This window comes from Myodes glareolus, chromosome 2 (assembly GCF_982192425.1).
Source record: "Myodes glareolus chromosome 2, mMyoGla1.1, whole genome shotgun sequence".
Classification (NCBI taxonomy): Eukaryota; Metazoa; Chordata; class Mammalia; order Rodentia; family Cricetidae; genus Myodes; species Myodes glareolus.
Window position 1 is genome coordinate 126724271 of NC_142027.1, and position 27107 is coordinate 126751377.

Below are 27107 nucleotides of genomic sequence, written 5' to 3' on the forward strand. Positions count from 1 at the left end.
CATGTAGGAACATGTGGAGGTCAGAGGAGGGCTCTGGGTGCCCTGAAACTAGAGTTATGGGTGGTTGTGAGTCGCCATGTGGTTGCTGGAAACTGAACCTCGGTCCTCTGCAAGAGCAGCCAGTGATCTTCACTGTTGAGTTTCTTCCCAGCCCCTTAAACAATTATGAAGCTGCAGGGCGATTGGTAATGAAAAGTCCCCAGACTATCTTGATATAAAATATACAGCTTTAATAAACAGAAGTAAGACTTACAACAGCTTACACCAGAATCCAAACGATCCGTCCGGACGCAGGAGCCAGGCGAAAAGAGAACTAGCGAGCGCTTGCTAGGTTTATAGGCAGGCTTTAGCCTGAGGGCGGCACGCCCCAAAAACAGAATGTGATTGGCTGAACTCCCCTATCACAATTTAAAAAAAAAACTATAAATAGGACATTGCAGGGCCATGACCACAGGGTCTCAAAGCTCATACAGGCTTCCAGGTACTGAGGGCTGAGAGAGAGTTTGCTCTCCTTCCCTCCCTCCTCCTCCTCCTTTCTTCTTCTCTTTTCTTTTCCTCTCTCATCCGATTCCTTCATTTTTCCTTCCTTTATTAAAAAATATTGCTAGGAATGGTGACATGCCTTTAATCCCAGCACTCAAGAGGCAGGGGTAGGTGAATCTCTGTGAGTTCAAGGCCAGTCTGGTCTACAGAGTGAGTTCCAGGACAGTCAAACCCTGTCTCAAGAAAAAAAAATGACCAAGTGCCTACTGTATCCCAACTGCCTTTTTAAGAGCCAGGATGGCATGCATAGCCCAAGTATGAGTGACATCTAGCGGGGTCTGCACCAAACAACTTGTAATCAACAAACCCACTCTCTCATATAAGGAAAATATAGTTGTGGGACCCTGAAGAATATTATATAGCCCAGACTTGGGAACCATGATGGGAGAGTTTTCCAGAGAAAGAGTGGTGTAAAGGCAGGCCAGGTAAGGGCTGGGCATCCTGTCAGAGAGATATAGATCCATGTGGTAAGTGTCTTCAGGCAGTATCTTCATGTGTGAGTGCAAAATTTCAGAGTAGCTTGCATCTGAGGGCAGTGGCGACCCCAGTGTCCCTCTGTATCCACTTTGGCATCATCAGGATGAAATCTATGCGGAGGATTCTTGCAGACCATGGGTGAAAATGTCTGTCAGCACAGCCTTCCTGGTTCCTTCATTAACATCTCCCCGCTGAGCTGCAAAGATGCTCTCCTGATACCTGCACTGTGGGCATCCCCAGGAATAGAGAGTGGGACAGAGGGACACAAAATTGGTCATTTCTGCTGCTATGGAGAAAGCTTCAGAGCCCGGGACCTCAACAGCACTTCCATCATGCCATTCCTCTGGGGAGCAGGCATGTAGTAACAGAGACATCTGGCAGTCATGTGATGATTGCGTGTGTGAAACAAATGCAGGTGGGTGGTGGGAAGGGGGTGAGGTGTCCTCTGTGTGTTTTAGGGACTTACAGGAGGGTCACCCATCTCCTGTTGTCTGGAGTCTTCTGATGCAGGCTATGGTGGCAGTTACCTTCCTCTTTGTTTAGGTGCAGGGACAGATGCAGCAGGGACTGTTTCTGTGAGTTCCTGGCCATGCTGTCTCTAGCCTACATTATTTCCTTCCTCCCAAGGATTAGACATCCAGGAAATGAACATTCAATAGTGGCGATCTTTCTGCTTCCATTAGCAGTGGAATTTTCTTCGGATAATATTTTATTCAAAAGCTAAATATTGCAGAGCGATGGGAATATAGCTGGGTAAAGACCGTCCATAAATGAGTGTATTATACAGCTGTGAACTTTATACAGATGTGATTTAAAATGATGCTACCCTGTAAAGTGAGTGGAGGTGAGCGGCAGTTTCCCCTTCTTTTGCTTGGCTGTCGTATGTACTGGCAGTGTTTGCTGTGTGACAAACCATCTTAAAGCACCTTACTCAGTGATCCCTATTTACAGATATCCCAGCTATCTAACTTGTAAATAAACTCACAGAAAGAAACACCCTATCCTCAAGTTATTGCCACTTAATCTCAGGCTGGGTTACCTGGGAACCTGCTTTCTCAGAGGATTGAGCCGGCAGATATGGGGTGGGCCCTCCAGGCACACGATCCTTGGTGTAACTTGTTCTGTGGCTAACAGAGCTCTGGCTCCAGCACTGGCTTTTAGCAGGATTCTTGGTACAGTGCTTGTCTGACATGCACAAGGCCCTAGGTTTGATCCCCAGCACTGGGCATGATGGACCATACTCTAATCTCGGCACTCAGGAGGTAGAGGTAGGAGGATCAAGAATTCAAGGTCATCCTCAGCTACTTAAAAGGTTCAAGACCAGCTGGGATGCCTGAGACTCTGTCAAAAAGATTAACAACAACAAAACAGAAACCCAAAACCAAGATCTTGGTGTTAGACCCTGTCTTAATGATACTTAAGTGGCTTCTGTCCTAGTTAGGGTGTCTACTGTCATGAAGAGACACCATGACCATGGCAACTCTTAGAAAGGAAAGTATTAACTGAGGTGGTGGCTTACAGTTTCAGTGGTTTATTCCATTATCATCCTGGTGGGGAGCATGGTGGTGTGCAGGTGCAGGCAGACATGGTGCTGGAGAAGGAGCTGCTACATGTTACTATGTGGGCAACAGGAAGTAGACAGAGATACCAGGTGGTATCTTGAGCATATATGAGACCTCAAAGCCCAGCTCAGTAGTAATAGTCTTCCTCCACCTACACCACACTTACTCCAATAAGGTCAAACCTCCTAATAGTGCCACTTCCTATGAGATTTTGGGGTCCAGTTGCATTCAAAATACCATAGCATCCTATATTCAAAGACCTCACTGTCTTATCCCAAGGACCACGTGTCCACAAGGCTTCACGACCCAGGGGGCTCCTTCTGTTCCCAGAGAGTAAAAGATTTTGGTTGAAAACCCATTTCATTTCCGTCTGTTTGCTTTGGGAATGAAAGCATGTAACCCACAGGAGGCGTGTGGGCTCCCACTGAGACCCATGAGGACATTTTCAAACCCCAGCTGAGCTGTGTCAACTGCACATTCTACATCGCAGATAGGAGGGGGATTCAGAGCGAGCAGCAGCTTCCAGTCACCCTTCTGCTCTCTACAGTCTACAGAGGGAGGCAGTCTTCCCATAAGGGACCTTGGGGACATATCCACTCTGCCCATTTGCATTTCTGAAGTCACACCTGTGCAGCAACGTAAGCTTCTGCTGTGCACTGAGCCCAACACGGGGTAAGATGATGGGTGGGAGGGAGGTGCTGGCTATGGTGCCTGGGACCACACTGAACCATAAAACATGTCCTTAGGGGTCTGTGCTGGGGCAGGAGGTCTGGAATGTTCCCTGAGTTCAGAATGGAATTGCTATATAAAGGCAGGAATGAAGTGGAGGGAGACCATGGTGGCTCATATTGATGGTTAAATTGACAACAGGATCTAGAATCATTCTGAAAACCCGCTGAAATTAGGTCAACTGAGCTGGGAAGACCTACCCTAAATGTGGTCAGTTCCATCCCACTGGCGGGGGTCCTGCACTGAGTACAAAGGGAAAAACGAGCTGAGCACCAGGTTCATCTCTCTCTGCTTCCTGACTGTGATGTCATGTGACCGGCTGCCTCACACTCCTTTCCTGGCATGAGGGACCATACCTGCACACCATAAGTTAAAATGAGCCCTTAAGCTGCTTCTCTTTAACTATGAGAGCAATAAGAAAAGCGACTAAAATCAGGACCTGTCCTAGGAGCAAGCAAGGAAGAGAGGTGGAGTTGAGAAAAGAAAGAATGGGGCAGGTGGAGAAGACCACCATCTCCACAGTAAGCCACAGGCCTGGGGACCTGACTGGGTTTTGTGGAAAAGGTCAGGCACCAACTTGTCCCTCCCCAGTAGGGGGAGGAGACCTCAGGCTGGCCTTTCTTCCCTCACTCTTCTAGCTCACCTGGGGGGGGGGTGTCTCAGCATAGCCTAAAGGGGCCTGAAGTTTTCTAAATTTAGGAGTCCTTCCTCCAGAGGTGGGAGACAGGTCCAACTTTGGCAGAAGTTTCTAAGGAATTTGACCATTACCAGGACACCCCAGAGCCTGAAAGGGGGCTAGGTGAACACGGACTCTGAGCTCCCAGTGTCCCCAGGATCCTAGGAGTCTTTCACCATCAGGGACAGTGCCCTGTGGTGCCTAGACTGAGGTGGGGGCATACCTTGCTTCCACCCTCCTGTGGACCACTAAGACTTTACCCTCTGTTCACAAGAGCCTGGGTTCTAGTCAAGGTGACTGTGTGCCCCTGTCCTCAGATATTGATCTGAGTGTCAGGGCACAATAGTGATTAGGCCCCTAAAGCTCAGTGGGGGTGGGGGATGGGAATTAACAGCTACCAAAAGCATCCTTTAAGGATGATTTCAGCTGGAGAAGGATGTGGTAGAGAATTTGAACGTAGTGTGCTGGTTGAGGAGGGAAGGGCTCCTGGTGTGGCAGGGAGGGGTGGGCCAAGGCAAATGCCCTGAGGCAGAAACCAGGTTTGGGTGATCAAGTTGAGCAAAGACGCCAGTGTGGTTGGGACTCAGTGGTTGCAGAGTGGAGGGTGGTGGGGGAGGTCAGCAGTGGGGTAGGGAAAACAGATTGAAGGGACTTGCCAAAGTGGGAAAGAGCAATGGGCTTTTATTATGGAGGTAAAATCCACAGGCATTAACATCAAGCATCTTAAAGAGCTGAACTGGGCAACATCTGGCGTGTTCACAATGTGGGTGACTGTTACTGCTATCTGGTTCTGCGCTTCCCTGTTAGTGAGGCACTGTTCTAGGGTCCTCTTGAGGTACCTGCTCTGGGCCACACCCATGTTTCCATCAGGGGAGTGGGGTGGGGTGAGGGGTATCTCAGCTCTGTGTCGTGGAGCACAGATTTGAGAGGACAGGCAATGCTCTCCATGAACACAGCACAAAGTGCTCCTAGCAGGTCCTCCTGCACACCAGGAAAGGGGAACCAGGGCAGGGTGCTGTGAGGACCGAAGCCATTAGCTTGGACATGGTCTGTTATCTCTCTGTTTGCTTTTTAAAGAAGATAGAAGGAGGCTGGGTGCATAGCTCCGCTGATATAGTGCTTGCCTGGCATGGATAAAGCCCTGAGTTTGAGCCCCAGTGCCACACAAATTACAGGTAGTAGTGCACACCATAATCCCAGCACTTGGGAGATGGAGGCAGGAGAATTTTAAGTTCAAAGTTGGCCTTTGACATATAGCCAGTTCAAGGCCAACCTCGGCTACATAAGACCAGTCTCAGAAGGGGTGGGACAGGGGAGAATGCACAGAGCCTTTAATGTTCCCAAATGTTACCCGAGCCTTTAATGGTTGAAAACTTGGTTATTCGTCCTTATAAAGATATGCTTACAACCCTATTTAACTTGTTTAAATTTAAAGAGAACTGTTCCCCCTACCAGGTATGACAGCACATAGCCGCCATCCCCATGCTTGGAAGGTAGAGGGAGGAGGACCAGGGGTTCAAGGTCATTCTCAGCTATAGAGGAAGCTCCAGGACAGTTTGGGCTCCATGAGATCATGTTATAAATAAATAAACAAACGTATCCAAACAAAACATCTTTGGGTCAGGCCATCCATGGGGTCCACCTGGCCTGACTCTATGTTCTCTGCACTGTATGTTGTGTGTGTGTGTGTGTGGGGGGTCTGGTTTAGGCTCTTTCTGAAAATGTCTTGCTTTCTAACTTTTCTTCATGCATGTGATCTGGGACACTTCCTAAAATAAATGCATCAGAGTGGGATGAAGGAATGATGCATGCTGCATTGTTCAGACAGGCAAGCCGAGGCTCAGAGGCACCATTCTGCCCAGGGTCCCTAGGCCAGTGAGGCTTCCTGCAGAAGCTTCGGCCCTGATTTTGCAGATCCCTGGGTCTCTGTCCTGACCCATCTCATGCCTTCCCCTCAGTCTTTCCCAGACTGCCTCACATGTTTCCCTTGACCTTACAGGCTACAGGCAGGATGGTCTGTCCATCCTGGAGCGAAGACCGACAGGCAGAGGAACCAGGAAGAGCTGACAGATGAGGAGAAGGAGATCATCAACAGGGTGATTGCTCGGGCGGAGAAGATGGAGGCGATGGAACAGGAGCGCATTGGGTGAGGCTGCCTTCATCCCCCCCAGGCTGCAGGATGACCCTGGGGCGGGAGCACTTGACCACTTGTGACTCAGCACCCCCCCCCCCCCCCCCGGCAGGCTGCAGGATGACACTGGGGCGGGAGCACTTGACCACTTGTGAGTCAGAATCCTTATTGCATGAGGTGGCAATCTAATCCAGAAGATGAGGAGGAGGGAGAGAGGACAGAATGGTCTGGGGTCAGTGTGCATGGAAACAGCCAAGTCTGGAGACAGGTAGAGGGAGGTTGACCAGGAATGCTGTGCTGTGGGTGTGAACACTGGCTGCCTTAGCGGATGAGAGCTTCATAGAGAGTTCTGGAAGTGTTGAATGCCTCACTGAGGGTGGAGTTAGTGGAGATGGCGAGCAGAAGACACTGCATTTGACATTATAGGCAAAGGCTCAGAGGTGGGGCAGGGGGCAGGAGAAGTGTCTGGTACCCTACAGTGCAGCCCAGTGACCATGGATGACAATGACCTGAGAATTTCAAGACAGCTGGCAGAGAAGTGCTGAGTATTCCCAATGATGGACACACTAAGGACGCCCATCTGATCACGACAGCTTATATATATGTAGTAAAGCACCACTGTGCATCCAATAAATGTGTTAAAGAGAATATACAAGAACACACTTCATAGTAAGCTATAGAGTCACACTGGCAATATATGGCAGGCAGGCATTGTGTGGAGAAGGCAGCTGAGATGGACCCAGTGTGGACACATGTACTCTGGGCTTGGAGAACCCGGAGTTCATGGTGGAACTGGAGCACATGGATTTATCTCTCTGAGCCCCATCTGCCGATGGGAGGAAGGGCATGATGACACCACCGGATTCTAAAGAGGATAGAGTGAGTGATGGGCGTGCCCCAGTTGTGACTGTGTTTAATGGATGGGAGGAAAGAGGGCAAAGCGGGTCTCAGAGAGCAGGGCTAATGACTTGTGGATGGGAGGGAGACAGGGCTTGCAGGAAGCAGACGTGGAAGAGAACAGAGCAAGTGCATGCTGAAGGGCAGCTGGGAGCCAGGAAAATGTCCCAGGGAGTGCCTGGGAAAATGTCAGGACTCAGGGTCAGGGTGACTAACGAAAGGGGAGACTCTAGGCATGCTTACAGAGAGACCCACAGAACAGTCCCTTACACTCCAGTCTCCAGTGGGAACTAGGGAGCCTCTTGCCCTCGGGAAATCTCTTACTGTCCCAATGCAAAGTGAAGCAGATGCTTCCTGCTTGTGTGTGTGTGTGCGTGCACACGTGCAGATTCCTGGTGTCTTTTTCAGCATAGTCTACCTTTCATTGAGAAGGACGCCTACCTACAGCGTATCCATTCAGCTAAACTGGGTGGTCAGTGGTCCAGGGACCCCCATTTCCCTCACCTCTACGTGCTGGCACTTACTGCCATGCCTGACTTACATGGCTGTTGGGGATCACTGAGCTATCTTCCAGCCCTGCAGATGTGTGTGGTACCATTCCACAGGCTGGCATCCTGGGCTAGCTATTGCATAAGGAAAAGCTGAGCGCCAACAATTCTTCGCACCTTGCAGAGAACCTGACCCAGTCACACTTTTATCTATGCCTTCCTTGTCCTCAGCTTAAGGGCACTCCCTCCCGCTTCTAGCACAGGGTCAGTGAGTCCCTGTCTTCCTTCTGTAGCCTGACATTGACTTGATGTTGTGAGGCAGAGCATCGTTGTTGAGAGCTAGGGTCCCCAGATCAAGGAGACCTAGGCTCAAATCCCGATCTCGCTGTTTATTTTCTCTGTGACCTTATGATAGTCACTTTGCTCCTGTGCCTCAGTTTCCTCATGTGCAAAATGGAGATGACACTCCTTAGTGAATAAATATGCCAAGGATGATGGTGAAGTACACTTGCAGTAAACGGTAGCTATCCAAGGGCTGATTTAGTTTTTACAGCAAGAGGCTTTTTGTTTTGTTTTGGTGCTTGCTGACGCTTTTGGTCTGCACCTGTGCTGGGATGCTCCAGTTTGGCAAGCCCTGGAGTCCCAGCATCCCCTGGCTTCCCCAGAAGGAGACTTGAGAGGCTTCCAGGGATCCTGGGCCAAATCTGGGCTGGCAGGGTGTACCTCAGCTGAGCTGGTGTCTTTTCTCCCTGGCTTCCTGGAGTGGGGAGGGCAGCTCCGGAAGCCTGTGTCTCCTCAATTGCGGCCCTCAGCCCTCTCTGGCAACATCGCCAGGGGCAAGCCAATACTATTTGTGTCTTCTAAGCTCCACACCATGCCTTCATTCCGGTTCCTCCTACACCTCCCGGAAGAGAATCAAATGAAAGCCGGGTGGGGGTGAGACTGAGGCGGGGTTCTGCTCTCAGGGCAACCACTGCCGAAACCTAAGGCTCTCAGTGAGCAAAAGTTCTGCCTCCATTTCCCCAGTTAACTCTCAGGTGCCTTCCTGCTCACTCAGCTGCTACAGTGATTGCGTGTGGTGAGGACATCGCCCTTCGTTGTTGACTGTGTCTCTGTGGAAGGGGACTCTTTATAACTGGGTTAGGATTTCAGGTGCTCCTGTCCCCATCTGAGTGCTGTTGCTGAGTTTTCTTTTCCGTTACCCTAGTGTAGCCATCTGGGACCGTATGAGGTCACTTTAAATCAACATGGACAAAAATCCCCACAAGGGACACTACTTACCATGCACCCACAATGTATCAAGTTTTGCATTTTGCTTTATTTATTTTTTTGAGACAGGTTCTCATGTGGCCCAGGCTAGCCTTGAGCTCACTATGTAGCTGAGGATGACCTTGAATTTCTGATCATCTCGCTTCTACTTCTTGAGTTCTGGGGTTACAAACGTGCACTACCATACCCAGTTTCTACGGTGCTGGCCATGGTACCTAGGGTTTTGTGCTTTGTAGGCAAGCTCTGTACCCACTGAGCCCCCAGCCCTGAGTCCTGTGGTTTAAAACTTCACTTGACCCAACACAGTCACTGCTCCTCTTTACCCTATGGAGTGGGTACTATAGCAGTTCCACTGTATAGATGGAGAAACAGGCTGGGAGAGAAAAGATCATAGACAAGCTAGGTTTACTCCCCTTTTGGTTGGCCCCAGATTGATGTCCTTAACTCTATATATTATCTTCCCCGGACCTGTCCCCAGACTCCCTCTCTCTGTCTGTGGACCTAAACTTCTAAACATATATGTTCCATCTTATTGCTTTTCATGTACATGTGCATGCCATGGCATGTGCATCGAAGTCAGGAGCAATTCTTGGGGGTCCTCAGGTCATCGGTCTTGGCGGCAAGCCCCTTTACCTGCAGAGCCGTCTTGCCAGCCCAAACTCCTACTGAAGAGTTCAAGCTTAGCAGGCGGCCTCTCTGGCAGACTCCTTCCTGCCTTGTTAATCTGCTTCCTCTGCTGGCAGTGTTGGTAGTGATCTCTGGTGGGAAAGATCTCAGGCACCTCAGGAGGCTTTGATTCTTCCGTGGGACAATTTTGCTGGAAGTAAGAACCCAGGAGAGCCCCAGGCTGTGCAGAGTCCCAAGCTGCCTTCCTGCAGCTCCATCCCAGAGTCTCAGTGCTCACGTGCCCTCCACCCTCCGCCCAGCTCAGCCCTGTTCAGGATATGAGGAGAGAGAGATGATGACAAGGAAAGACTCCCATCCAGCTGCCTCCTTCGCTTACATTCCCTTTCCGGGCACAAGGTGATTTGTTCTCCATGGTTAGCTGGCGCAGACTTGAAGGAGTTAAGAATTCAGGCATGGCTCTGCTGGATGGTTTCTGTCCTGTGGGGCATCTGGGTTGCTCACTGTGTTCAGCTGGCAGTGGGATTACACTACACTGGAGGGTCCTGTGTTTTCTTGCTCCCCTTACCTCTCACATCCTTCCTCGTTCAGTAGCCACCCCTACCCTGTCCCTTCACAGCGAGGTCTCAGGAGTGCAAAGGTGGAAGTCACCAAATGTCCTTATAGCCAGGCCTAGGACTGAGGCCATGGTCGAAGGTTCCGTCTCCTTAAGAGAAGAATAGCTGGTGTGTGCAGGGGAAGATGTGACTGACTGTCACCTTTCCCTCTGAGCTGTGCACATAGGCGGACCTAACGGGAGGCTCAGGGTTGTCCCACAGAATTTGGGATCAGGCATATAGCCTCAGAAAAAAATCTCTCACCCCATGTGTTAGCAAACACAGTCATGCCACATCTCCATGGAAACAAGGCTGCTGGGGGCTTCCTCTGAGTGGGAAAGAGCTCCAACTGAGCTAGAAAGACACATCGATTGTCACTGGACTTTCAGAATGTGTTAAGTCGTTTGCCTAGAAAATTCGTTTGCACCCCCACTCCCTCTACGTGACAGAGCCTCCGTCCATGAGGCTGTCCTTCTGTGTCCCCATTGCACTTCCTTCTGTCTGGATCTCCTCCAAGGCATTTGCACGTATCCTGCCTGCAAAGAGGCAGCAGCTGGGTGGCTCTGTTCGAGGTCAGCTTCCTGAAACAGACGGGCTCAAGAAAAGTAATTAGAGTTGTCATTAACCTTGGCATCCCAACTCGATGATGGAGGAAGGAGTCAGAGAGATGAAGAAAGACCTGTTGTCGCAGAATCCATTGTGTCCCTGTCACTTCCCTGTTGGGGTTGACATCCCCCATCCCAACTGTTTGACACAGAATTTTTCCACAGTGTTTGTCCTTAGGAGATGTCCTTCCCGTGTCTGGACAAGGGCACAGACAGCCAGGTCAGTCCTGTCCCTTCTACACCAGTCCTTTCTCCTGTAGTCTGGAGTCCAGGCCTTCCAGAGTGGAGTGTGAGTCAGGGTCCGGGCATAGTTACACACATGTTCATCTTTTCACAAGAAGCAAGTGTCCTGGACCCCATCAGGTTTAATAGGTACTCTGTAACCTCCCGATGTTAAAAACTGCTCAGTAGTGCTTCAGTTTCCCCAGGTGTTAGATAAATGCTTCCTTTCAGTATCCATTCAGCCTTAGCCGTATTTAGTGTACATGCCTGTAATCCTAACACTCAGGAGGCTGAGGCAGAATATCAAGTTCAAGGTCATTCTGAGCAATAGTGAGACCTTGTCTCAAACAAAACAAAACAAAACCCCAAACAACAACAACAACAACAACAACAACAACAAAACAAGCAAGTAAACAAACCTTGAAGCTGGAGGCTGGCTCAGTTAGTAAAACAGCTACCAAGATCTCAACCCTCATATAAAAGCCAGCAGGAGCTAGGGTCAGTGGATGGATGTCAGGAGCTCATTGACCAGCAGGCTAGCAGAATCAATGAGCAACAGCCAGGGTCAACGAGAGACTTGGTCTCAAAAGGTAAGAAGGAGAGCGATAAAGACCTCTGATCTCCATACATGGCTGCATGCACGTGCACACACACTCAAACACACATAAGCACACACACACACACACACACACTCCATCTTTGGAGCTTTGTGGAACCTGTTGGTACCAAAGCAAATGGCAGTTTTAAAAAAATTCCCTAATTTCCCCAATATTTGCCATCAAAGGTCTGTAAATGGTCATGCTGTGTGAATAGCACGGGTGGGTGGGCTGTCACTGAGGCTGTTTAACCTTGAGACATCCCATAACCCATCTGTAAAGCCATAAGTCCAGTTGGGTGGCTCCCAAGTCCTGCTTACGCCCTGCTTTTCAACCTCAATACCCACCTGCATGCGGACCTGGGAAATTCTTCATATTGAGGCTTGTGCTGTGCATCGTATGATGTTTAAGCAGCATCTCTGGGTTCCACCTCCCAGCTGCCTGTAGATAACACCACCAGCTATAAACCAAAAATATCTCCAGATATTAAGCAGTGTACCCTGGGGGACAAAGTCATCCCTCGCTGAAAACCATTCCCTGTGGTTCATGGACAGAAGAAATGGACTGAGGAGTCGGATGTAATTACAGTCAACCTTTAGGGGGGATGATTGAAGAGAACACTGGACTAAATCATCAATGTCTGCCCCTCTTCTTAGAGCACCAAGCCCAGTGCAGTAGAACCTCACAATTTTATGGATGAGAGAACTGAAGCACAGAGAGGTTAAGCAACCTGCCCAGAGCCACACAGGCGATGGAACGAGGAGCAGGAGCTCAGGCTAGCCCACAGCTGCAGTCCTATTTTGCTGTTCCACAGAGAGGTATCTCTTGCACCCCGTGTCAGGAACTCTCAGATTCTGGTCACTTCCTCCCCACCCCATGTAATGTCCTTGGGGAGAGAAAGGCTCATTGCTGCCTAGCATCTGAGGAATCCGGGCATGCACAGCCTTCCTGTGGCCACAGGAGACTTTGAACTTGAGTGTCTTTCATGTGTGCTGCCCCTGGGGAGTGTGAGTGGCGGGGGCAGTTGACAGATGGTGGAGGGACCCAAAGCGACAGGCATTCACAGGTGTCTTGCATATCCGTCAGATTGATGAGGGTTCTGTCTCGCTCGCAGGACTTCACCGCTTCCCCTCAGTTCCATTTGTCATGATGGGAAATGGCAGAGAGGCAAAACCTGAGTCACAACGACACAAACTTCCCTTGTCCAAAGTCCAGGCGGCTAGCACAGTCAGCAGGGCCACTTGCAAATGATTGCCCTCTGCGTGCCTTCATGTCTCTATCTGTAAGTGGGGGGTGAATAGTAGAATTGATCTCACAGGTGCTCATTGATCAAGGAAAACATGGTGGGGAGTACTTAGCACAGCACCTGGCACCTAAATGCCCCAAGGTGATGTGCCTGCCAGGCAAGGCCCTGAGTGCCAGCTGTACATGGGGGCAGCTTGGCCATTAAGGACAGGTTCTGAGAGTCCTGCTTGGGGGCCTGGGGCTGACTTCCACCGGGGTAGCTAACTCCTGATCACGGCAGATGGACCATGTCTGCTTCTAACAATACTATAGCCCGGAAGCTCAATAAGGGCCATGTTAATACCGCCCTGCTTGGCAACTCAGGGAGGCGATGCGTGAACAGAGGGATTCAGGACTGGATGGGGCAGGGAGAGAGGAGGTGGAAAACAGGGACAGACAGACAGACAACATGGTACCTACCTACCGTCCATACTGAGAGTCATTGTGAGGTAGTGCAGCACTGCTCTGGCCTGCCTGCTCATGGTGGGACCATAGAGTTCAGCCATTTTCCATGCTGGTTCCAGGACCAGAGTACAAGCAGCACACCTAGGTCAGCTGGGAGGATTTGGTCATGCTGGTTGCCCCTGCAGCAGAAAGCCATTTGTCTCCTCAACATCCCAGGATCTACAACCATGCTAACTGGCAGCCTGAATAGTGTGTGTGTGTGTGGGGAGGTCACGGAGGCCAGGTTGGATCGATGGGAGCCCGAGATTCACAAAAACAATTACTGGTCTTTGCAGAACAGGCTAGGAATGGGTTCTTCCAGGAGCCAGGAGCCATGATTGTGTGTAAAGGTGTGTTCTTGGACGCAGATGCTGATGCATGCGCCAAGGTACAGGTATTCTCCTATGCCAGTGGTTCTCAGCCTGCGGGTTGCCACCCTTTGGGTACTGACTGACTCTTTTACAGGCATTTCAGAACAGATATCCTGTATATCACATATTTGCATGATGAGTCATAACAGTAGCAAAATTACATTTATGAAGTAGCTACAAAATAATTTTCTGGTTGGTGGTCACCACAACCAAAGGAACTGTATTAAAGGGTCACAGCACTGGGAAGATTGAGAAGCGCTGTCCTATGTGATGTGTGTCTAGAACAGGCCTTGAGCCCTATGGTTACCACAGCCTCTTAAAAAACAGGGGGACAGGTTCTCAAGGATACTATGACACCCTGGTCATAGAGACACACGGGACAACCAGACAGTACAGAAAGTATAAAAGCCAGCAGCCATCAGTGAATGTCACCGTGACCCAGACATGCTACACATGATTTCACCTCCATAACATTCCCAGAGCAAAGGGCTTGGTTCTCCCTAGGTCACAGGGTAAGGAGTTAAGGCTCAGAATGGCTAGACTGCTCACCTGGCATCACTGAGCTGGAAGTGGCAGATGCAGAGCCAAAACTAGTACCCATGCTTGCATCCTAACTACCTCTTTCCTCACAGTATGGGGTACTGAGCAGGTTACAGTGTTTGCCACCATGTTCATCTTCCTGAACCAGAGTGGCAACATTTGGCCAGTGATAATCCACTTCACGCCATCTTGAGAGGTCATATGTTGTTATCCAGAAACGAGGGTACAGGGACACAGCCCTTCCAGTGCTCCCAAGTACATCCTGGGGCATGGGGGAGGTTCACACCCAAGTCCTCCGAGTGATGGATGTGTCCTGAATGGCACCAGGCATCATAAAGTTAATTAGGCATATAAAGACCTAATTGGAGAGTGACAGCTACTTACAGTGGCCAGCTAATTGCTTGAGCAGAGAATGAGATAGCCATCAAATCAGGCTCCCTCAAGGACCATCTCAGCACCAAGGACCAGAGGGACATCTGGGTGTTCGGGCTCTAGGACTTCAGGTCTCTGAGCACTGCTCACATTAGGAGGTTTAAGGGGTGGCTTACATGACCCCTTTAGAGCAGAATCTAAGCAGATGATACTAGGAGAGCCAAGGTCATTCAAGGTCACTGGGCTGGTTAGTTTTTTGTCAACTTGATGCAAGCTAGAGTCACCAGGGAAGTGGAAACTCAGTTGAGAAAATGCCTTCATCCAGCTGACTTTTTGTGAGTCTGTGGAGCATTTTCTTGATTGATGATTGATGGGGAGGGTCCAGCCCTTGGTGCCATCCCCTGGGTTGGTGATCCTGGGAAGCATGAGAAAGGTTGTTGAATATGAGCCCAAGGGGCAAGCCAGTAACCTGTGTTCCTCCATGGTCTCTGCTTCAGTTCCCACCGCCAGGTTCCTGCCCTGGCTTCCCTCAGTGACAGACTATAAGTTATAAGCCAAATAAGCCCTTTCCTACCCCAAGCTGCTTTTGGTCATGGTCTTTATCAGAGCAGCCAAAAATTAGCTTGGACAGAAATTGGTACCAGAGAACGGGTTGCTACTGTGACAAACCTGACCCTGTGGTCTTGGGGGTGGGGATCATGGATGATTTTAGAGCTCAGGGATTGCAAAACTACTGAGTGCTCAGAGCTTAATGAGCCATTGCAGGAGCTTGGACGTAAGAATCGCTGAAAGAGAAGAGACAGTGGTTGGCGGCGTAGCTTGAGAGATTTCACAGGAATGGCTGCCCTTCCAGACTCTATGGGGCTGTTTGTGCTGCACTTTTTGAATAAAGGATCTGCAATTTCTGCTCAGCTTGAGCTGAATAATTAGCTGTAATTAAGAAAACACCAACACCGCCAGTAACTGGCTAAGAGGAAGGATCCCCAGTCACGCCCCTCGGCATCTCGCCTGCACACCTCGCGCTCTGGAGTGTCTCTTTCTGTCTAATGAAAGGTGACATGTGCTCCCCGTGAGGAGTTAAAGTGCAGAGGAGAAGCCATCAGGGATGCTTCCTGTGGGGGACAGGGACAATGGTTGCTGCCCATGTTCTGAGTTTTCTTTTGTTTTCTCTTTGATGCACACAACAAAGGTATTCATAACCCCTTTGACCTCATTTTCACGGCCTGACGAATTCTGCACTTTGACTTGGGGGCTCTTTTCCCACTTAGCAGATTGAGGCGAGGGTTCATCTGAGGTTCCCCCCACCTCTTCTGAAGCAACATTTTGTGGGGGGGGGAGCTGGAGCTGGTCCGCCTAAGGCTTGGGAATGGAGCATCAGCCTTGCATGCATGAGGCCCTAGGTTCCATTCCCAGAACCAGAAAAAACAAAAACAAAAACAAACAAACAAAAAACCCAAACAGTTTAGACGTGGCCAAACTTTCAAGCAGTACAGAGCACATAGGGAGCCTTTAAAACTGTGGGTTCCTGAAGCTTGTTCTGAGCCCATAGAACCGTCTTCTAAGCATTAAATGTGCTCCCCAAAGGATCAAGATGGGCCATGGGTTTGGGGGACATTTGCTCAAGGCTGCATGATTGACCATGGATGTCCAGTATTAGTTGAACTGGTCACCAAGGTGGACACAAAACCTGATCATGAGAGCTTCGTCACAGAGCTGGGTGGTTGACAGGCAGTGAGGGGTCACAGTGTGCCCCAAACCCTCCCCATGAGACTGGAAGAACAAATAGTCCTGGTATGAAAGAGCAGAATGCTTTGTCAGCAGGCTGTGAACCTGCTGGGCACACATGGTGGCAAGGTCTGACCTAGCCACTTGCAAAATTTTGTCTCTAGATTTGAAATCTCTGGCCCTAAGGGCCTTCCACGTAGGCCACATTTGGGGCCGAGAAGAGAGTATCCATGCAGGTGGATATGAGATGCCTTGCTCATTTCTGAGACCCGGGAGAAGAAAGGTCCACCTGCCACCTCATATCCTCCTCCTAACTGCTGTGACAAGGGCTGGGGGAATCAGGACATAACCTTCATTCAGTCTGTAGGACCTGGGCAACCTCTAATGCATGCTCAGGAGACCTGCCTTAGACATATGGGCTAGCAGGCCTTTAAGCATGATGGAAGAATCAGGCAGGGCAGTTACAATGCAGGCTTGCAAGTGGGGGCAACCTATATTCTTATTGTCCAAGAAAAGCAGGAAACCCCTTTAAAATGCTCCCCAGTGAAGCACGTTGTAGATTAGATTGGCTGTAGCTTTGTGGCCTTTGTGAGCCTCTTACCTTCTCTGTGCCATGGTAGATATATCCTATCTGAACCACTCCCTTGGCCAGGTTCCTGTGCTGAATATTTGCTCCCCAGATAGGGGAGCTCTTTGGGGGAGGCGGTAGAACTTCCCTAGATAGGGCTTTCCTGGAGGAAGGAGGTCACTAGGGACCAATCTTTGGAGATTATCTCACCCCTGGTCCCGGGTGTACTCTGCCTCTTCCGCATGCTCCCTCTGCACGGATTAAATAACTCTCCCTTCTATCCACCATGATGGACGGAGACCCTCTGAAACTGTGAGCCAAATGAAGGCCCCTCCCGTTAAGTTGCTTCTGTCAGCTGTCTGTCACAGACAGTGAGCAGAGACTGAGGCGCAGGGGTAGAATTTTCCGGCCAGAGCAGTGGAAGAGGAAGTCATGACAAGAAGAATGTCACCATGCGTCCTGTCCCTTCGCCCGTGTCTGTCCTCACGCTCTCACGCTGTACAGTTCGGCTGCGCGGAGACCCTTGCTGGTTCACATACTCCAGACTCCTTCAAATTAGCAAATGTGACCTCATCCAGCAGCCCCAACTAACAGAGATGAATTTGGGATGGCTCAGAGGAGATGGGGTGTGGGGCTCTCTGAATCTCCTGCCTCCCCACCCCCCGACACACAAATCTGGCCCTGCAGAGCCCTCAGGGCACCAGAAAGCACAGTCTGGCAAACACTGGTGTGACCACCATTTCCTGGGTGAAACTGGACTCTAGGGAGCAGAGAGGGCTGACACCCTAACATCAGGATCCAAACTAAGGGGCTTTGTTTTGGGGGTGGTTGGCTTCCCGTTCTCGCCTTCTTCCATCCTTCTCCCTCTTCTCTTCTGTTTCCCTGTCTCTCTGCCTCTCTTTTCATGTATGTGCAGGTACACATGGACATGTGTGTAGAGGCCCGAGGACAACTGACTATGATTCCCCAGGAGATAATTCACTTTGTTATTCAGACAGGGGCTCACTGGCCTGGAGCTCTCCAACCCAGGGGGCTCCCATGTCACAACTGTGGTTACCAGTGAGCACCTCACACCCAGCATTTTTTAAAACTTGGATTTTGAAATTAAATTCAGGTTCTCATACTTGCAAGGCAAGCTCTATGTATCCAGGCTGACCTGGAACTCACTGAGTAGCCCAGGCTGTCCTCACACTCATGATCCTCCTGCCTTGGTCTCCACAGTCAAATGCAGTAGCTTTCCCTCACGATTGTGGGGCTCTCAGTAGGCCAGGCTCACTGCTGCTGCACACCGTCATGAAAGAGGACCACACCATGGAGTTTTTATCTTCTAGCAGGAGATAAAAATTACGGGCAGTTTCTGTCTATTTATTTAGATAGTTATTTTCTTTGAGACAGGGCCTCATGTAGCCCAAGCTGGCCTCAAACTCATTATGTAACCAAGAATGACCTTGAGCTTCTGGTTGTCCTGCCTCTGCCTCCCAAGTGCTGAGATTATAGGCATATGCCACCACTCCTGATTTATATGAATGGGAATAGAACCCAGAGCTTGGTGAATGCTAGACAAATGCTCTATCACCCGAGCCATGTCCCCACCCAGGATGGTTTTAAACTGAGTCTCTTTCACACCATGGCGAAGTAAAAATTTCTTAAGCCAGAGATAGTGGGAATCCTGAGTTCCGGAGTTTGGGAGATTTGCTCAGTTAACCCATATGAAGTGTTAACCTGGGGGCCCATCACACAGCAAGTGCACCTCAGGGGCAGCTACCGCCACCTGGGGCATTCTGGGACCAGTTACTGCCTCCGTGAGTCCATAGGGATAGTTTATGGGGAGAGGTGACTGATGAACATGCTGGGCCTGAGTGCCAGCCTGGGCTCTGCACTGCCGCCCCTGGGAGCGAGGTGTAGCCTAGGTCACAGTGGAGGCGCCATGGCCTATAGGCTGCTCCTCACTCCTGCCTTGTGGGGACTCATGAGGAGAGCACCAGAAAATGATTTTCAGAAGCCAGAGGACCCTCAGACAGAGTCCACATTTGATGGCTGTGGGCAGGGATGCCAGGTAACCCTCTGGAGGTTCTGATTCCCAGGTCCTTCCAAGGGCTCTGTTGCCCTCGGTTTACTGTGGGCTTCACACCACAAAGAAATGAGCAAACCCAGTTCCAGTGTCTGCCCCTATGTCTACAATATGACAACAAGCCTTTGGTTTTGTTTGTTGACATTGCTTTCATTTTGTTTGAGACAGGCTCTCACTCTATAACCTTGGAACATAACCTGACCTGGGGCTCACAGCAACCCTCCTACCTCTTCTCCTCAGGTGCTAGGGTTATAGATGTGAGCCATCTCACCCAGCTGAGGAAAGGGCAGGGAGAGGACTTGAAACTGGTAGATAATATGTTGAAAATCCAGATGCTGAAGACCTTCTGGGGCTGCAGGTTCGATATTTACACCTATTGCCTCATTATCTGGTCAGAACCTGGGCCAGCAGCGTTAAGCAGCACTGCTTCAGAGTTTTCTAGAAAGATCCACCTCAGACCCCTGTTTCAGAATCTGCGCTTTGGCAGGTGCTTGTAGTATGCTTAGTTTGAAAGCATTTGTTCCAGATGTCTGAGATGATGGCCGGTGTCACATTTAGGTAACCAACTCAGAACTCTGAACGCCGATCCCTGGAGGAGGCTATGTGAGTTAAGAGAGGCCTGAACCTGGAGCCATTAGCACTGATGGCCGCTGAGGAGCCTGGACTTGGAGTGGGCTCAGACATTCTGAAAGTACTGGCACTGGGAGTCCTTTCCAGGGAAGGCTTCTCAGCCAATGTCAGATCCTTAAGAACGTAGAATCAGAGATGGAGGGTCTTCCTCTGCTTGGGACACACGGGGGAGGGACACCTTGCCCTGGGGGTCCTTACTGCCCTGTCTCTGCTCCAGGCGCCTGGTGGACCGTCTGGAGAACATGAGGAAAAATGTGGCTGGGGATGGTGTGAACCGCTGCATTCTGTGTGGAGAGCAGCTGGGCATGCTGGGCTCTGCTTGTGTCGTGTGTGAAGACTGTAAGAAGGTACCAGTATCACGCTTCCTTTCTTCCTTTCCTGCTGCATGGGGAAGAGGGATCTGGATTGATTGGATGTGGATCTGGGCCCCGGGGTCTGAAGGATGGAGCTTGGCCTCTGAAGGACAGTTGTAGGGTGTGAGTCTCTCAGGATTCTCAGTCTCCCAAGGTCAGCTTGGTTCTGGTTCCTTCCATGGAAGGTCTTTATGTCCTCTTAGAGCTGAGGTCTATGCAGGATGAACTCAGAAGTCTGGGACATGAGGATCCTGACTATGGGTTAGTTAGTAAGTTAGGTGTGTGGTCTGAAGAGCATGCTCTGTGTGTGTTTGTGTGCATGCACATGCATGAACTCACACGTGTATGTGTGTTCCCTTAACATCCATCAAGCTGCAAGAGACTTAGTTAGCAAAGGCAGGCAAGATGGCTCAGTAGGTAAAGGCAACTGTCGTATAAGCCAAGTGACCTGAGTTCCACCCTGGAACCCTGGTGATGTAGAAGATGTGAACACCACAGAGTTCTCCTCTGGCCACACACACTCAAAAGTGCACACTAGTAAAAAATACAATTTATTTTTTAAAAGAAAGACTTAGAAAACCTCTCTCTAGTCAACTTGGATTTCTTGGATTTTAAGCTTTGTCCAAGCAGAGAAGCCCCTCCCTGAGCTCTTGTCATGACCCCCTGAAACGGGTGCATCCAGCCTCACTAGAACAGAGACATAACTGTCTTTGGTCCACCTTACACCACTCAAGGAATTCGGTGATCCACCTAGCTAGAGATACCCATCATGCCACTGGGCATCTCCTGCCCTGTGATCCAAGCAGCTCATAGACTACAGTATTGAGCTAGCTAGGTGTCGTGGCTTAGGCCTTTAGTCCCAGCACTTAGGAGGCAGAGGCAGGTGAATCTCTGTGAGTTCAAGACCAGCCTGCTCTACAGAGTAAGTTCTAGGACAGCTAGGGCAATACAGAAAAACCTGTCTCAAACAAAACAAAACAAATACAGTATTGGGGAAAGTTTATCTGAAAGTTAATTCATTATAGCAGTTACCCTGATAGGCAATTTTATGCATTTATGGGTTTTTCTGTTTGTCCTCAGTCAATGGAAGCTCATCCCAGAGTTCAGTATTCCTGTGTTGTCTGGCTGTTATTCAGACATTGCTTGTCTACTGTAGTGGGTGGACGTGTGGTCATGGCTAAAATTGTCTCAAGTCTTCTGGGAAAAGAAAGAAGCCAATAAACAGAAAGAATCCACTGACTTTTCTTCAAAATCATGCAAGTGGCTTCCTCCATGTGGTGGGTGAGAACCCAGACCCCACAGGATGGATTTTTTGAGAAACCTCCCCTCCAACACTTGGGGAAGAATCCAGCTCTTGCCATTGGCAGCAAGATCAAAAGTGAAACTATTCCAATGGGCCTTGCTCTTGGGAGGAAGTGAGGAAGGGTTTTAGTTCTTTCCATGCCCCAAAAGATTTTAAACTCCTTTGCTCCCCAACTTCCTACTTGCCTGTTCCTAGTCTCCTACAGCCCAAAGCCTGCCTCACCTGCATGTGCTCTGGCCTCACCTGCGTGTGGTCTGGCCTCACTTGCGTGTGTTCTGGCCTCATTTCTGTGTGCTCTGGTCTCACCTGTGTGTGCTCTGGCCTCACCTGAGTGTGCTCTGGCCTCATCTGTGTGTGCTCTGGCCTCACCTGAGTGTGCTCTGGCCTCACCTGAGTGTGCTCTGGCCTCATCTGTGTGTGCTTTGGCCTCACCTGTGTGTGCTCTGGCCTCATTTCTGTGTGCTCTGGTCTCACCTGTGTGTGCTCTAGCCTCACCTGCGTGTGCTCTGGCCTCACTTGTGTGTGCTCTGGCCTCACCTGCGTGTGCTCTGGTCTCACCTGTGTGTGCTCTGGCCTCACCTGAGTGTGCTCTGGCCTCATCTGTGTGTGCTCTGGCCTCACCTGAGTGTGCTTTGGCCTCATCTGTGTGTGCTCTGGTCTCACCTGTGTGTGCTCTGGCCTCACCTGTGTGTGCTCTGGCCTCACCTGTGTGTGCTCTGGCCTCACTTGCGTGTGTTCTGGCCTCATTTCTGTGTGCTCTGGCCTCACCTGAGTGTGTTCTGGCCTCATTTCTGTGTGCTCTGGCCTCACCTGCGTGTGCTCTGGCCTCATTTCTGTGCTCTAGCCTCACCTGCGTGTGCTCTGGCCTCACCTGAGTGTGCTCTGGCCTCACTTGTGTTCACTCTGGCTGTTTTGTCCACAGAATGTCTGCACCAAGTGTGGGGTGAAGACCTCCAACAACCGCCCACATCCGGTATGGCTGTGTAAGATCTGCCTTGAGCAGAGGGAGGTGAGTGGCCAGGCTTGTGCCTGAGGTGAGGATGAGGGTGGCATGGGTAAGATGGAGGTGAGAGAGGGTGCCATACCATTTGGAAGCTTGGGGCTTGGCTTGACTCTTGTGTCTTAAAGGTTTGGTAGGAAAGGAACCAGCCTAAAGCTGGGGGTTTGGTTCAGTAGATAGTGTTTGCCTAACATGTTTACCTAAATTCCAACATGGCTTGAATTGGGCATGGTGGTGCACACCTGCAATCTTAGAACTGGAGAGTTGAGGGCAGGTGGATCAGGAGTTCAAGGTCATCCTCAAGTGCATAGTGGATCTGAGGCCAGCCTGAACCCCTAAGACTGTCTAAAAACAAAAGTAATGAGTGGCTGGTGAAATGGCAAGGCCTCTTCCTGTGCCGGAGTGGCCTTTTTCCCCTTCTGTCTTTCCTTTGCCTCTTTTTTTTGCCCTCTGATTTTCCCCTCCCCATTCCAGTTCCTCACTTTCTGAGTCTCCCTTCTCCTGAATCTCTCTCCCTTTCTCTCTGTGTGACATAAGTATATACACACATGTGTGATGGTGTGTTTGCTCAGGTGTGAACTTGTGGCATCCGAGGTCAACATCAAGTGTCTGTCTCTATTGTCTCTGCCCTGCATTTTGAGACAAGGTCTCTTACTGAGCCTGGAGCTCTTGGCTCCAGCTAGACTGGCTGACCAGTGGACTCCTGGATCCCTTAGCACTGAAGTGACAGGTGCACACTGCCCAGATTTTATGTGATTCTAGAGATTTGAGGTCAGGTCCTCATGTGTATTCTACCTGCTGAATCATCTCTACAGAACTCCCCTCATCTTTTCTCCCTCCTTGTCTGGTGTCTTTCTCTTCTCTCTGCTTTCTGCTCCTCACCCTCTTCCTTCCTTCATGATATTTTATCTCTTCACTCTTGATTCCTTTTCTTACTCCTACCTCAACCTCTGCCTCCCCCATCCTTCTTCCTTTTTCTCTGTCCATTTTCTTCTAGAATCCTTCTCTTGTCCACACCTGCTTTGTGTTATTGACCTTATCCCCAATAATCCCAGCTTCTTTACCAATCATCCCCTGCTGCAGATTCTTGCCTTGGAGAGATTGTTTCAATGGCCACATTTTCTCCCTTCAGCCTCAGGACAACAGGACACACAGGGAGGGTTTGATGAATGTACTATTCATGGCAGAGTGGGAGACAGGGCTCTGAATTCACTTCCTGGTCTGAATAGAAAGAGGAAGGAGGGCACAGTAACCAGAAGGAAAGGTGAAGGGAATAGGAGGTCATCACCATTCAGCGGTAGGGAGAGAGCCAAGGGGATATATACCATGACTCCCCTTTCCACATCTGCACACTCTTCTGGCATTCTCTTGGACCACACAAGCCAGAGAACCAAAGTTGGGGAAGCCCCATTATTATGTGCCACACTGGGTGACCCTGTAGGGCATATAGCAAGATGGGAATGTGGGGATCTTCCAGATGTCCCTATATCATCTTGTCTAACCTGAAGTCATGATAAAAGCTTGGGATCTTAAAGAAGTTGTCACCTGTTTTATTTTGTCCTTTCGAGGCAAGGTCTCATATAGCCTATGCTGACCTCAAACCTGAATTCCTGATTCTCCTGCCTCCAAGTATTGGGGCTTATAGGTACATCTCACCTTCCTTACATCAAGTACAAGGCCTTAGTTACAAGATGAGAGAATTTGCATTGAGTCCTCACTCTTTCCCTCTCTGACACTGAGCTATTGGATTGATCCTTGACATGGCAAACATTCAACTTTCTTTATCAATAAAATGACCATCAGGTCATGGAACAGATGCATGCGGCCACTGTCATGGCCAAGAGCTGTAGGAACAAAGACAAATGGGCAGTTGGCTGCCATGTCTCACACACCTGCCTTCTTCCCTTCCCAGGTCTGGAAGCGCTCAGGAGCATGGTTCTTCAAGGGTTTTCCCAAACAGGTTCTTCCACAGCCCATGCCTATAAAGAAGACCAAGCCCCAGCAGGCTGCTGGTGAGCCTGCTGCCCCGGAACAGACTACACTTGAATCCAGGCACACAGCCCGAGCTCCAGCTCAAGGTAGGGCAAAACCAACCCCTTCTAGAACCTTGGACAGGTCCCGGCCTACTGGTCTACCTGGAGGTGTCCTAAAAAAGTTCTTGTTGCCAATCAACTTCTGGTCTCTAGTATAGCACTTCTTAGCTCCTTTGTTGTTTACCATGAACCTGTTTTTGGGAGGGCAGCACAGGGAACTTTCTAGAAAAGCCAGCTTGCCAAGTGCTTTGCTGTCTTCCTTTATCGGAAATTGAAAAGCACAAAATAAGAAGTTAAAATTAGTGAGTGGGAGAGTATCCCACTCATATGAATATACCATGGAACCTGTGGAACTTGGACCAGATAAAAAGACTTTCCTGTTTTTTTTTTGTGTGTGTTCCTTCTTTCTCTTCCATCTCCGTTTCTTCTTCTTTCTTCTCCTCCTTCCTCATTTTTCTTTTCCCTTTCCTCATTCTCTCTATTCCCTCCTCCCTCTCTTCTCTCTATTTCTTTTCTTCATTTTTCTTCTTCTTGGGCAGAATCTTATGTAGCCTAGGATACTCTGGAACTCCTTTTGTATCTGAGGATTTGGTGACCTTGAACCTTAACCTCCTGCCTCTACCTCTCAAGTGCTGGCGTTATAGGTGTGCTATACCATGCCTGATTTTCACTTTTGTTTCTTCTATTGACTATAAACAATTCTGCAACTGGACTAATTAAAAGTGAAAGATGAATAGAAATGAAATTAGCAAAAGGAAATTACCAGCACTATTAATATCATGGCTATTATCTGAGTATAGTTATTAATAATTAAAGTGCTCATTAAAAGAGAGAGAGGCAAACAGGAAGACAAATGACTCCATAAAATTGCATTTTCATTGGACAGCACCACTTAGACTGGAGAGACAAAGCCCTTATAATAATCTCAATTAACACTGGATGGTAAGATCAACTGGAGCAACAATGCTGGGACATCGTTTCTCAAAAGAGAACTAGAGATACAGGGCTCAAATCTAAGTGCCTGACCTGATCTCTCATAGGACAACTTCTCAGAGTCATGGAGCCAAAGGTTTTCTCTATGGAGTGTCATCAGCCATTTCTACTTCTTGTAGAATCACCAAGTTGTCAATAGCCACAGTGTCCCTGAGGAGTACGCAGTTCTACCAACTATCCTTTCTCCTGAACACCCTTTCCTCTCTCTGTCCAGCCCACAGCCCACAGGTCACATGCAGCTCAGGATAGGTATGAATGCAGCCCAAAACAAAACTGCAAATTTATTTAGAACAGAAGCAGAATTTTTAGTCTTTTTTTTGGTAAAATGGCTGTGTGGTGCTTGATCATGGATTCACAGATAATGATGCTATGTTGTGATACCAAAGGTTAGACAGACCTGCCTGTCTAGGCAGAAGAAATGGCCATTGTTTTGTTGGTCTATGCTTTTGTCTCCACTTGCAATAAGGAAATGAGACACTAGGAAGAAGCTCAGGGAAGAGGTTGGAGGGAAAACTTATTAATGCTTCCAAACTCTTTTCAGTAACAGGCTGATCCCCTTGTGTATCTCTGAGGTGAGAACTCTACAGACACCAGAAAACTAGCTCTCTGCGTTATTTCTCTCTCTCTCTCTTTTCAGGTGACATGGAGGAGAGGAGGGCCCCAGGCCAGAAGCCAGGTGAGTTCTGCCAACTGTCTCCCTCTCTGGCACCTCACCCTACCCCTTCCCTCTCTCTGTTTTAAGCCATCCCCTTTCTTGCAGGCCCCGATCTCACCTCTGCTCCTGGGCAAGGAAGCCATGGGCCTCCCATGCGCAGGGCCTCTGAGGCACGGATGAGCACAACTGCCCGGGATTCTGAGGGCTGGGAGCATGGTCATGGTGGGGTTGCTGGAGATGCCAGCCGGAGCCCAGCAGGTGAGCAAGGTGGGCATGTGCTGTCTTTATTGAGTGCCTACTGTATATCATGTTTTGTTTCTAATGTGGGTCTCAGTGTGGTGGCTGAGTATTCAGGACTTAAAGTGGTCTCTGTTGCCCAACCCCCAATGAAGAAAAAGAGGGAGCGGGAGAGAGAGAGAGAGAAAGAGGAAGAGGAAAAGAGAGGGGTTACCTTACTGTAAGCCCAGGATGACTTTGAACTAGTGATCTTCCTGTCTCAGCCCCAATCCCCAAGCACTGGGATTACAGGTGTGCACCCCCATTCTGGTCTGCTCAGTATTCACATCCTAAATTGTGGGTTTTAGCCCCCTTATCACTGTGACAGGGCAAAGGACATAACCTAAAAGAGGAAAGATGAATTTATCTCTCAGCTTCAGACGTCTCAGTCTGTCATAGAAGAGGAGGGTGTGGCTGAGCAGCTCAAACAGCAGTGGTCAGGAAGTGGACAGTTTCCTCCAGTGAGATTCCACCTCCTAAAGTTTCCCCATTTCCCAGAATGCACCACCAGCTGGAGTTCAGGTACTGAACGCATGAGACTGTGGGGACATGTTGGCAGGGACATTTAAGCCCAACTGTTTAGTTACTGCTTTAGTTCCTTCCTTCCTGACAACAGACGTAGGCTCCTACCATCTGCTGCCATACCTACTAGTAAACCCAGGGTGCAAATGGATAGAGGGCAGATGTCTGGTGGTCTGACCACCAGAGTACATAGTACATTTATAGAGCAGCTATATGTACCAGATGCTTCCCAGAGTTCTTTGACGAGGATATCTTAATGACTCTTTGCCACAGCCCCAACACACAAGTGTGAGGCTTTCAGCATCCCAACTCCACAGATGGAAAAATTAGGCTCAGAAAGGCTCTGCTGCCACTTCACCGAATAGCTGACAGTGAGTGACATAAGAGTTAAATCTGAACTCTCAATCTCTTTTCTCTTCCAGAGGTGAAGCTTATATGGGCCAGGCCTTTTGATTTTGTGAAACACACAACCCATATTTATTATATGTAATTTACTATTTTAGCCATTCTTCATGTCCAGTTTGGTGACATCTGGCACACTCATGGTGTTAT

At 49.4% G+C, this 27107-nt stretch overlaps 1 protein-coding gene across 7 annotated transcripts in view; it reads left to right on the forward strand.

Annotated features, from left to right (window-relative positions):
- Positions 1-27107, forward strand: part of Rph3a (rabphilin 3A) — a 78787-nt gene that overhangs the window by 33190 nt on the left and 18490 nt on the right. For 6 of the 7 annotated variants that reach the window (XM_085680060.2, XM_085680087.2, XM_085680090.2 and 3 more), the window contains 6 exons: positions 5987-6133; positions 19638-19767; positions 21999-22085; positions 23989-24154; positions 25740-25778; positions 25863-26024. In XM_085680060.2, the coding sequence (XP_085536186.2) occupies positions 5987-6133; positions 19638-19767; positions 21999-22085; positions 23989-24154; positions 25740-25778; positions 25863-26024 (731 nt within the window). The remainder of the gene's footprint in view (positions 1-5986; positions 6134-19637; positions 19768-21998; positions 22086-23988; positions 24155-25739; positions 25779-25862; positions 26025-27107) is intronic. The other variant, XM_085680051.2, reaches the window with a different exon arrangement.